The 13,314-nt window shown below is 36.9% G+C and overlaps 1 protein-coding gene across 6 annotated transcripts in view; it reads left to right on the forward strand.

The window, feature by feature from the left end:
* Positions 1-13,314, forward strand: part of RMDN2 (regulator of microtubule dynamics 2) — a 50,416-nt gene that overhangs the window by 15,535 nt on the left and 21,567 nt on the right. For all 6 annotated transcript variants that reach the window (XM_041404433.1, XM_041404432.1, XM_041404431.1 and 3 more), the window contains exons 5-6: positions 815-875; positions 12,059-12,134. In XM_041404433.1, coding sequence (XP_041260367.1) covers positions 815-875; positions 12,059-12,134 — 137 coding nt within the window. The remainder of the gene's footprint in view (positions 1-814; positions 876-12,058; positions 12,135-13,314) is intronic.

The raw sequence follows: 13,314 nt of genomic DNA on the forward strand, positions 1-13,314 counted from the left end.
AACCACAGCTGATGAATGATAGCAAAAACCAGGGAGAGATAAAGAATGATGGAATGAAAGTGAGTCTTAGGTGTTGAGTAACCAGCCTAGTTTGGCTCATTCTCATGAAGTGGGGGTGGCGGCAACCTTTTTCATCTCAGTTTTTGGAAGTGCTGCAGAGGGCTTGAGACTGCAGGAGAGCTGGCAGTAGTTTCATGGTTATTTTTCATTCCACTGGGTAGGAGGACTGTGTATGCTATTCTTTGTTTTTATGAAGTTAACTTACAATACAGAAATGTCAGTGCAGTTTAATTGGTTGCAGCTGAGACTCTGCAAACAGCAAGCATCTCAACTGAACTTCTTACTGGGGGCGTGGGTTTGATCAAATCACCTACTGTCATCTTTATTCAGTTAAAAGTGGAACTTAAGGGAAGTGGAACTTCAACTGGTTTATTCCTGTATCCAGGGCATTGAAACGGCTTTGCTGGTTCTTCTGACAGATGCTTGTCTGACCTGCTTTTAAGGCTCTTCAGTCTTACAGACATGACCGCCTCCTTTGACAGTCTTGTCCAATCCTTCCCTGATTTAACTGCATCTGAACTGGATTTTAAAGGAAAATACTAAAACTGCATGTATAGTTGATATATACTTATATGTATGTGTATGACTATGTAAATGAAGTAAAGCCAGGATGTTGTGTTGTTCATCTAATGTTTCTAAGAACAGGAAGCAATTTCTTTGCTGCTGGAGTAAATCAGATTGCTTTGTTCTTGGGCATCACCTAAAACATGGAAGAGTACTATAAATCAAATCCTATATTGTGTTCCATTTACAGGAAAGATTAAAGCTGAACAGGCTATTCAGCTGGATGCTGGGAGTGCTGAGAGTCACCAGTGGTAAGTTTAAGAAAGTTTTTACAAAGTTGTGTACATTTATTAAATTCAAGGAAAAAAACTCCAGTCTGACATCAGTTTCATAAATTAGTCATTACTATTTTTTCATAGTTTTATGAAATTCAACTGTCATCAGTTGTTGCTAAGAATTACATTGAAATATTCTGTGAAGCATTTACTATAGCATGTGAAACAACTCAATAACCATACTTCAATAAGTACCAAGAAATGTACATAAGAGTATTTGCTTAAGCCACTATTTTGTTTCTCAGAGAAGCCGTAATTTTCCATTTACCTTCCCATTCAATAATTCACAAAATAATGTCATTTGACCTTGAATTTTGTCCTTTCCTTTTCTTGTAATAGTCTAAATTGTGATAATTAAAAACAGACATAGAGGACTATGGAAATTTGAATTAACTTCTCAATTTTTGTTTTATCATACAGTTTTTCTCCAAGCTTGACTCTTAGTTCAGTTTTGTAGACCTTGCCAGAACTAACAAACTCTGCAAATGTAAATATTTTTTTATCAAATCAACACTATCAGGTAAAAGATAATTCTGCTGAGTTCTATCTGATAGTTCCTCACCTTAGTATTTTATTAGTAAATTTTACTGCACTCCTGATTTCTTTTCTAATATTATTAGCTTTTCCTTTCCATTTTGGTTTCTGCATTCTTCATTAATTTTCTTTGCACTTGTGGGATGGGATTTCACCAAACTTCTGCACATCTAAAACAAATACTTTTACCCCAGGCTCCTTTCACAATCTAAAGAAAGCAGTCACTTCTGGAATGCAGTTCACTGGAGTCAGTTTTGCTCATTTAGTCTTGCATGAGGGTGAGATGAATTTCTCCTGGGGCTCAGTTGACAGCATCTCCATTGCCAACAAAGGGAGCACATGTCAGCTATCTCAGGTTTAGATACTTGATTAGACACAGACATTGTCATTTAAGTAGTTAATTCTCTGTCTTGCTTTCTCTCTTTCTGAAAGCAATTTAAAGCCATTTCTGCTCTTTGCTTCACCACAGTCATGACCACTTCCTCAGGGTAATGCTGGTGTACCCTTCTCAGCTAGAACTTTGTGTATAAACAACCACAAAATCACATTCAAGTACGAATCCTGCCTCTCCCTTCCTCCTCAGCCCACAAGACTGACAAAATATTCTAGTATAAATACAGCTTCACTGGCAGAAACTATGCTGATAAACCCTTACATATTGTGCAGGGAGATGTAGGTGGTCTGCTGGACTTCACATGTGAGATCCTGTCCTGGCAGGAACATCTAGCAGGGGAAGAATTATGAGTGTAAGGAGATGTGTTCCAGAGGTTAGCTCAGAAAGCTGATTTGAGAGGTTTAAGAGGAAAATCTTACATTCTTTAAGCTACTGCTTCTTGTAACAGGCAATGGATTTCTATATGGTTTGCAGTTTTCATCCTTCATCTATCTGGGTTGCAAGTGAACATGAGGTTTTTATAATTATTGTTCAACTGATGTCTTTCTAGAGGTATAGATAGACATTATATATTAAAATAGTTCACTGTCATTTTTATCTGAATATATTATCTGCTTGTCTTTATTTTCTGACATCTTTCTGACTTACTGCATGATTTTTAAAGTGTGATGTAAGTGTAATGGTTGTGCCAATGAAACTGAGGCTCTAAATACTGGGCAGAATGGACTTCCATGCTCCAGAGGAACATTGGTATCTTTTTGTTTTGCATAACAATAGTTGGTCATTCTGTGGTCCTAGTAGGTATTTTTGTACTGTGCTGCTACTTAACCAGTTGGACTTGTTTTGTAACTTATTTTTGAAAATTGTTTTATTCTATTTTATTCTTTATAAAGTATTTTACACACATTTAATTGATTTCGTGTTTATTTCTTACCATTTCTGAGTTTTGAAGCCATTTAAGTTTGTAAATGCACCCCCTCATGGATTAACATTTTATTTTAAAAGTGGCTTTTGTTGTATAGGCTTTTTAAAATCATTAACTTAATTAATGAAATTACCGGAAGATAATGGATCCAGCACTAAACTTTGAGTGACACCTGTAGTCATGCTCAGGTTCACATGAACCTGGTTCTGCAACCATCTCTACAGGTGATTTAATCTAAATATTTCCACGGTTATGTTTTGAGGAACATCAGGTAGGACAAAGTCAAAGGCCACATAAACAAGGTGTATCTTATTTGTTGTATTCCTCTTACCCAGGCTTTTTTATTTTGCCAGAATTCTTCTTTTATCATGTTTTTTCACAAAAATCTGGTGTTAACTGTTTTGTATTTTATCAGAGTAATTTATCCTGTATTGTTTTCAGGTTAGGCTGGTTTGCTTATGCACTTCCAGAGTAATTTATCCTGTATTGTTTTCAGGTTAGGCTGGTTTGCCTGTAACACTTCTCCCTGATAGCAGCTATGTTTGCCTTTTTGCTTGCTGTTGAGGCTTTCTGCATTACTTACAAGACTTCTGTAGTCAGCTCTGTGTCAGATCTATATTGTTCAAATCTGGTCTAATGCAAATTTTTCCAGTTTATCTAAACATTATTTCACATGTTAATCCCCGTGAACAAGAAATAAGACTTCAGGGAGTCTTCCCTCTAAAAAATGTGCTCTCAAAGTTGTACACAAACAGAATTTTACCTGAGGTTATAAATAGGAAAGACTGTGTATAACCAGGTAATGATGCAATACAATTAAGTTATGAATAAATTGTATGTGAAAGTAATACAAAATCCATAGTTAATAAGAATATTTATAAGAGAGAAAACAACATTAAAAAAAAAAAACAGAACAAATATTTATACAAAAAGATGCTAGGATCACTAGTGGGTGGTCAGGATCAGAGCTGAAGGGCAGTACCCAGCTCCAGATGGACAGCTGGATGTTCTGTCTCTGTCATATGTGCCTGCATGTGGGCAAGGGCCTGCTCCTGCACTTATGGGGGATGGAGAGTTGAAAGGCAGCATGTGCCATTTTATGTGCCAGGGTGTTTGTATGGCATGACAGATATCACGCAGGACCTTTGGGATCTCTACACTTCCAGGCTATCATACAGAAATGGTGAGAAACCCTAGGACATCTCCAGTGGCAGCAGGCACCTGTGTCCAGGCAGGGATCCTGTGAATTGAACAGGGTCTCTGCTGGCTGTAGTAGGAGATTAGATACACAAATGAGAAGGTCAGCGTGAGTGCAAGGTCAGTGTGAAAGCAATGCTGTCTCAGACCAAAATCCTTCCTTTTCATCTCACTGCCAGCATAACGTTTTCTAAAGCTGGATGAGGTAAATAATCCTAGCCTATGTAAGATGAGCCCATCTGTTTGTTGCATGTAAGGCAATGTCAGTCTTTATCACCTATTGATGACCAAGCTGGTTTTCTGACCTTGACTGAAGAAAGTTTTAGAAAGGTTTTGTCGATTTCTTACTAATTTCTGAAGGGGTTTGATATTTCAAATCAGCACAACTGAGGTTTTCACTCATGTTTGGTGTAGCTGCTATCTATGTTGTCCACTCATACATTATTTCTAGTGTTCTCTTAAACTGTTTAATATATTATGGCTTACTAAGTGAGTGAGGATTAAATGATAGCCTATTCTTTTCCTGGTCCTGTACCTTGCTCTCTACTTACAGTTAACCCTTGTGGAGCAGGGGGGATATAAGTGAGGAATAAATTGAATTCAGCAACATTGGTTTCATCTTTTGCCGTTATTTCCTCATTGTTCTGCGCTTTCATTTCTGTTTTTTTTTTTTTTTTTTCCTTCTGGTGTATTTATAGAAACCTCTTCTTATTGTCTTACCAATATCCCTAGCTTAGAGGTATACTCTTATTTTCATTTTTAGAGTAAATTTCTTTTGGGTTTTAAGGTAGTTGAGAATTCCTCACTGGAGCTGAATTGATCTAAAAATATTCCCTGCTATGACTAAAGGGTCATTTGCAGTTGTGCTGTTGAATATTGTCTCTTACTAAATCTTCTGTAGAACTTTTTTCTAATATTTAGAAATATTAGAAAAAGGCATTTCTTAAAGATTTCTTTTTTTTAATTAAAAATGTGCACTGTGCCTGTCATGCAGTGGTTAGGTCTATGGACCTGTTTGGAAGTTTCTTTTGGAAGCTTATCCCTGCTGCTTGAAAGCTCTATTTACCAAATAAACAAGTTCTTGTGACACCTGGACACACATAGTTGTCCTAGTGTAGACAGAATTATACTAGCAAAAACATCCCTTTTCCAGAGCAGGTATTTTTCTTGTTGTGGAACTGCTGTAAGGTATCTGCAAGACAGAACACATTTTTTGTGTCCCCCAATGGAATTTAGTGGAATGGTTCCATGAGCAAACTTGCTAATATAGGCTTAGAGTTCAGCTGTATTGTCTTACTTTTGATATTTACTTCAGTTAAGAACAAAAAGATGCCATATATCCTCTTACTGATATCACCTATTTTTTCTGTAAAATTGTATGATAACATGATCAACACTCCAACTGTTCAGCTTACTGATTAGAATACTAACAGTATTCAGCCTCAAATTAAATTTGAGGAAACATATGCAGAATAAAGAAAGCAAAAGATCTTGAAGTAGTTAGTTGGTTTTGGTAACGAGTTGCAGCTGCAATTAATTTTCATATCTGAGTCTAGATTTTTGAAAACATGTGATAATACTTAATCTCATAGTTGCCAATGAGATCAAAAACCTTCAGACTTTTTGAATGTTGACCTCTAAATAACTGAAGTAAATGACAACACTGGAAAGGAAAAGCATAGCTTTATTATTTGTATGAACACCCTAAAGACAGAGTAAATATTCTAAGTGATTTGTGGCTTTGTTCAGGCAGTGTCAATTTTTCAAGTTATGGAGGAACTCACATGCAAAAGTTATCATCAGCTGTCGTTGCAGGTCCTCTTTTTTCCAAGCCTCAAACAAATTCATTTTGTTGGCCAGTGATTCCCAAAGGACGGCTGTGAATCCTTGCAGCTCATCTTGGATCATGGAGCATTTTTATCACCCAGATTTTAATTAGAAGTGCTGTGTGAACAATTTGGTGCTGCAGTTGCTTTATAGTCACGCTGCTTTACAATTTTACAGTTACAGAAAACATAATGTAGATGTATAAGAACAGTGCTTTTATTTAAAACTAAACAGTAACTTTTAAATTCTTCTGCAAAACCAGTGAATGTTTGTATTTCTGTGAGGTTTGTTGCTGGTTTCGCTTCGTGAGTTTGGAGAAGAGCTCTGGAAGGTTTCTCTGCTGTTGCGCAGATCCCCACACTTCCTTTTTTTTGAGGAGAACTTGTTACAGGCTGTGCAAAGAACAAAAAGGTTATTGTTATGGCAGATTTTCAGGACAATTACTTAAAAAGGTCATTCTTTGCATTGAGCTTTGGTTTGTTTGCCACAAACAAAGTTGGTGCTGCTCTTGAGTTTGTGTTACTGTCTAGAACTCACCTGTTGGTGGGAGCCATACAGCACCTCTCATTTAGGTGCAAGTGAAGTTAGCAAGTGAAAACCCAGTAGCTGTAAGTGAAGACCCTTTCTGAACACACCTCCCCCCAAGAGATTTCTCTGTCATGTGTATGAGTGTTCATCAGAAGCACAGATATTCTCACAAACCCTGGGTTTCCATGGAAGTGAGTTCCAGAGCTTAGGGATGGTCTCTCACTGGCAGGCAACGCTACAGAAGAGTAGTATAGGTTGGTTCCATCATGCACATGAATAATTACTGTCATTTGGGCATTTTGGTGATTTTACACAAACTTCCCACAAATAAAATGAACATTCCATCTTAGTAATAGAATTCTAACAGATAATTTTTCAGGTCTGTAAGGTGTAAATGCATAAAAATAATTTTCCAGTGAAACAAAACTTCAAAATTTTGGCATATGTTGTAGGATATGGTCATACTTACCAAGAACTTTTAAAACTAAACCCTCAGCTCTTTCTAATGAAATGGTTGTTACCTGCTGCCCTTAATTGTCCCTTACTTAAATTTAGATGAGGCAGATAACTTGCAAGTGACAAGCATCTGTTTCTATGATGCAGTCAGATTTTTCAGGAGTTGGTAGTTTGTACAGAAATACAAGTTTTCCAGCTAGTAGTTGTTTGTCCTATATTTGATTCATGGAAAGACCAAAGAAATTTTACAGCAATATTTGTTCCTAATTATGTGTAATCTTAGTCAATAATATTTGAATTACATAATTGGGGTTTTTTTTAAATAATTGAAAATTTCAAATTCAGAAGCCATTTCTCAAAAGCTGTAGATTGTACTGAAGTAAGTGGATCAGTGAAACACTGCAGCGTACTCATTCAAGTGCAAAGGAGGAAGGTTTGACATGTGAAAAGATCTGTTTACTACGAGTTTTTTTGCCAGAATGATCACAGAGGAAATAATTCTGACAACCTAATGATGCCTATTACATTTCTGTCAAGGAGAATTGTTGTGTTACTGTCTCTCTCTTGTTTCACTCTGTTTCTACACTTGTGAAGACTATCCTGCTAATTTCTTCAAGACTGTATTTCCATCTGTAACAACTGTCTTTTAGAAAAATAAAAGTTAAATTTCTGCAAACAGGAATTTAACACAGTTGTGGGTTTCACAGCCTAAGGAATGCTGAACATGGCATCCACATGTTCTACTGGTGAACTTCTGTGAATACACATTAACAGCAGCATTTTCCCTTGATTTGGTATACCACATGTGTTGCAATAAATAAACCCAGAATTCTTAATGTCCTTACCTTTGAGATTTTTTAAACCAAAGTAGGGGTTTGTTTCTTTTTTGCAAGCGTTACCTACACGAGTGTGTGCTACATCTGATGTTTCCCTGGAGCTCAGCTTCAATGCTCTGGTGAATTTTTAATATGAAAATTGTATTTCTGCCAATTTCTACAGTGTAGACTCAGTTATATTCCCAGAAAAAGGAAAGGGAAATGAAATTCCCATTAACAAAAAAATCTCTGCAAACAAAAAATCACCTAAACACTTCACTTTGCACCTTGGCACATCTTACTTGGTGTGTTGGCAATCTTAGACGTTCTCAGCACTGCTTCCATATCCGCATGAGGATCATCATATACCAATACAAACCAGTACTTTACCTTTCCATAGAAACTTTGTGTCAGATGGATTTTTGTAGATTAAATATCTTGGTAGCAAAGTGATACAATATGATGTGTGCAAAACTGGGATCTCAGGCAGGGCAATGCAACAGGGATCATAATCAGTAATTTCAGTTGCAAAATCTCCCCTACTTAGAAATTGGTATCTCATTGAAATAATATCAGAAGGAAATACTGTGGATCTCACTACATTGCAGAGACTGTCGGAATATATAAGTGGGCAAAACTGGTGTGAGTGAGGGAGTTGGGGGCCAAAATATAAGAAGGCATGCACAGAACTGATCCATGCCGAGGTGGGGAGATGCAAGAACACATTTAGAACTGGAGCGGAAATGAGCTTTCTTTTCACTGGGCCTCTTGTGTGCTGCCCACGCATTAGCCTTTGCTCACACTACTTTACATGTTAAATATTTCTCAGAGAAGGAGGAGGGAGTGAAAAACAGTTATGAAACACATGAATTAATCTTTGGTGGTGGTAAATATCACAAATTCTCCTCCCATTTGCAAAGTCTTGTCGGATACAATTTAAAAAATTGATGTTTTCCTTTCCTATTGATACTGAGATGCTAAAATGGAGATCTAGATTTCTAAATGTAACCTGTACCCACACATTTCCAAAGTCTGTGGCATAAAAGGTTTTTTTAGATTTGGGTATATAGGAGAGGAAGGAACAAGTCTGGAAAGGTGCATATTATTTCTGGTTTTGGCCATGTGAATTTTATCAGGGAAAATATAAATAATGCTATATTTAAATGCCCTAGTGTGGCTTAATCTTCAATTGAGACTTCAAAATCTTTTCTGTAAATCTGTCTCATGTGGATTAAGCTGTGGATGACAAAGTCTTAAGTGTAGGTATCATTTTTGGTATTAGAATTCAAATTGGCTTGATAAAATCATTGGATCAACCTGCTTCTCTTTTTTTTTGGCAATTGGTAAGATATGCCCCTTACAGTTTTTCCTGTAATACACATGTAGCACCAGAAGGCAAAATGTTAATTCCCTTTGATCAGGACCTTCTGCATGATGGGTACATAGGTATTTGGCATCCATCTCTGTCAGCAAGAATTTCTTGCAAGTCTGGGTTTCAGGACATCATTTCTAATGGAGGAACATGGTGGTGACCTGTATACTGAGTTTGTTTGATTGTGTTTATGTTCAATAAAGGTTTGTTAATTGTGGGGATTAATCATATGCTGCTACACTGTATTCAGTAATTTTTCTTTCATCTGGGAATTACATTTTTTTATACCAACTGTGTGTTGGTTTTGATGAGGTAATTATGGTTGTGTTTATTTGGATTAATGTGTCTGGGGCTGTTTTTTTTACATTGCCCAGGAGTAACATCAGCCCAGCAAAGAAGTCATTCCTGGCAGCTCTTTGCTGAACGAGTTCCTCTTTATTTTTGTCCATGAAAGTTCTGTAAGCAGTACTCTGATATTCAGAGGGTGTGAGGGAGGTAGTGGCTGTGCAGAGAAGCACTATCGCTTGCTTCTAACAGACGTGCTTTTTACCCATGTCATTAGGCATTTGCACGTTGTCGTATGTTCATCTTTTCAGTATTCCCCCTGTCACCACGAGATGGGGCAGGTGACCACGGAGCACCGGGGCTGTAGAAAGAACGACAAAGAACCAGATGGAAGCGTTTCTAGTTACTCCCTGCCTCTTTTTCTTTGGTCATTTTCTTCGCCATGAGAGTGGTGAGGCGCTGGAACAGATTGCTCAGAGAATGGGCATCCCTGGAGATGTTCAAGGCCAGGCTGGATGGGGCTTTGAGCAACCTGGTCTAGTGGAAGAGGTCCCTGCCTGTGGCAGGACAGTTGAAACTCAGTCCTTAAGGTTCCTGACAATATAGACCATTCAATGATTAACATTACCCTTTGCACCATTGAAAATAAAAGTTTGTCTGGTGTTTTAAACTCTTTGAAAATTATTTAAAATGTTTAAAAATTCTTCTCAGGAAAGAAAGGACATATTTTTTTGTTTTGTTTGGGGGATTTGTTTAGAAATGAAATGAATATCCAAAATGCCATAGAATTTCAAAAATTAAATAATTACTTTTTATCAATTGGCTGTCTAGTCCACTTCAAAAGTACAAAATTTAAAAAACCAAACCAAATTTTAAAAAACCAATAAAGATATGAAAGACATTTTTATTTTTTCTTTGGAAAAATAATGGGTATTTAAAGTTAATAGGTTAGCTTACTTTTAATTCAGTGAAAATTTCATTGGGATTTCCCTCCCAAGAGATTTTAGCTGTAAGTAGAAGTTTTTCTTTGAACTAGTTTAAACTAAGGCCCTCTTTCTTGTCACGCACAGACAGGGAAATACTGCAAGATGCTGGATTAGCTTGTTCGCTTTTCATTGTTTTCTTTTGTAGCAGCAATCCGTTTAGCTATGGTATGCTGAGTTTATCTGATTAGCACTTAATGAGTGAAGGGAATAGGGGCAATGTTGCCTGAGTTACTTAACCCTAATAAAGTTTTCACTACCTCCCCCCTCTCTCTAAATACCTGAACTTTCCTCACCCCCATCCCTTGCTTTTTCCCTCAACTGCAGCTCGTTCCCATAGGAAATGCACTCCGGCTGCAGCTCTGTCAGCGCTAGTGCTGCCATTAGCTGGATTTTGTCCAGTGCACGTTGGTCACAACAAACACCCTGCTCAACAGTGTTTGACAGGCTGTCTGGAGCTCTTACATGCTCAGCTGCTGTTTTGTTGACTCCGTGCCTTACCTGGGAACATGTACTAACCAAAACACTACTGACCAAAACAACCTGTAGGATGAGCATTTCTGAGTTAAAACCATTAGGTATAACTGTAAGCAGTAAAATAATTTCTTGGGTTGTGTTAGCATAATGAGGATTCACTGGAGCTTGAATAATTACATTAGATAAAGAAATTCAAGAAAGCTGATGTTTAATAGTGCTTACAAACTGTGTGTGTCATGCAGATTGTGGTTGTGTTACCATAATTAACTCAATAAGCTTCTTGCATAACGCATGTTTTCCTCTGGACTTCAACTTGATTTCCTTCTTTTAGGATTAATTTTTATTTTTGTTTGGTGTTGCATTGTAAAATGTTTGATAAAAAAGCGAAATTCTGAAAAATATTAGAAAAATAATCTACATGAGTTTTTGCTGCTTAACTATTTCTTTGGTGGTTCTTTTAGTTTTATACAGAGATGCAAAGTTGTCTTAATACCAATGAAAATAGGTCCAAGGAAAATGTAATTGATATCTGTGCAAGAGATTCCTTATGCATAGAGGTCCTATAACTGTTGAAGAAATAAGAAGAAAGCAATAGAAATTTAGGTGGAGTGTCAATAATAGTGCTGCTTAGGAGATCTCAATCTAGGTTTACCTCTGAAAATATTTTCACTTATAAGTGTTTAACAAATATTTTATAGAAATTATCTCACGTTTCTTTTACCACTCATTTATGATAATCATAATAATAATAATAGAAATAATAATGATCTTAGCAATAGACATCTAGCAATGGCAGTAGTGATCCTGTTAGAGCAGAATGTATGCATATGTTTTCAAATTTTAAAGACACTAGAAGAATGTCAGAAGTGCAGGAGTGCACTGGGGTATTTGAGAAAGGTGGAAGGCAACTGTGAATGTTTCTGAGGTGTGTACAGCTTCCTTCTGGGCACACCCCAAGCATTTGCCTTCCTGGGTGTTTCTGCAGCTGGTGGTGCTCACGTTCCCAGTGAAGCGCAGAGCACAATGTGTCAAGGTAAACTATTGTCAATAGTAGAGCCAGTCTGGAAGTGTTGCACTCTGAACTAAATGGCTGAAATTTTGGAGGAGAAATCTGGTTTTTTCACTTAACTGACAACCCAAATATTGTCATTTAAACTTCTCCTTGTTTCCATTGTTTTGTTTTGGTTTGTGTTTTTGTCTGTTCCTGAATATTTATAGCTCATGCCAAACTTCCATCCAGCCACTGAGATTGGAAAAAAAAAGGTGTAAATGTGTACATTAGGTATTGAAATATTTTGTAATGTGATTCAAAGTTTTATTTAAATCACAAAAAGTATGTGTGTGTGTTTTTCTTTTCCCCTCTCAGGTTTGCAATTATGTGTGGCTATATGTCTCAGTTTGAAAGTGTACAAAACAAAATCAGGAATGGTTATCTCTTTAAGGTATGTTTTTGTAGGATTTGTGGTTGGTTTTTTTAAGCTATTTCTTTAAGTTATTTCCTTATATAGTGTCAAAGAAAGGTTTTTCCAACACAGTAATTCAGCCTCACAGGTCTATTTTGGTGCTGAAGTTAAATTGAAAAGGTTATTATTATGTATGAAAATAAATTATATGCTTGCAAAATATAAAAATTGAGGTAGGATTCTGGGAACAGCATTAAGATTTCTGATTTCCTTTGTAGTCAAAGGGGGGAGGAAAGGCATTAATGACTCTGTTAGATAACCAAAACATATGAAACAGCAAGCAATGAACTAACACAGTTCTGCAGTCATCCTTCATGTTGCCCTTAAGTAATGTTTGTTTAAACTCTGTCCTTGCAAAGGTAATTGTGTTTTTTAGAGTTAGCTGTTTGTGTTATATGTGCTACTCCCCCCCTCCGTGTCCTCAGCATTGCTTAGACACTTTCCATCCATCCCTTGCCCTCCAAGCTGGCGTCCCCCCTTTCTGGGTGACAGTGAAAGACAACAGACATGTTCCAGTCCCTGGGGAATGCCTGGGATGGGCTCCTCTCACATCATGTCCGTGTTAGGACTTGGAGTGTGGCAGAGCTTTCCTTTGAGAGAGCATTAATTACATCTGAGCTGTGCCAAGCAAGCTAAGCCCTGAGCACTGGGATAAACTGGGAACAAAGGGAAAATGACAAATAACACAAGTGCTGCAGCTGTTCAAGGATGGAGTTTTTTAAAGAGTCACTGTGGTGTGAGCAGTAGCTGTTTCAGGGAAGTTTTGCTCCTCACAAATAATCCTGAAATCTGTTGATTAGTGAGGATAGTAGTATGAAAACATAGCTCCTATCTGAATAGTTGTGGATATGATAATAGTCTCTTATATATGTGTAAGTCAAATACTTTTGTGACTGGCTTAATTAGGAAGACACGTATGTGGGGGGGGAAAAAGAAATGTTTGAATGAAATTTATTTTGAGAGGCAAATAGTAGGGCTGAAATATTTATTTTTTCTTCCAGCTAAGGTTGAGCAATAAGAGCTTTCTTTGATAAATTAAAGAGAGAAATAAAGGTACTCATGACCTGAAATGGAAATGATTTTGAAAGGACCTCATTAGATACTTTATAGATTTTATAGTTTCACTATAAACAGAACCATTTTATTTTCTGAATTTCAC

This window comes from Onychostruthus taczanowskii, unplaced genomic scaffold, assembly GCF_017590055.1.
Source record: "Onychostruthus taczanowskii isolate IOZ18803 unplaced genomic scaffold, ASM1759005v1 scaffold21, whole genome shotgun sequence".
In the NCBI taxonomy this organism is placed as follows: Eukaryota; Metazoa; Chordata; class Aves; order Passeriformes; family Passeridae; genus Onychostruthus; species Onychostruthus taczanowskii.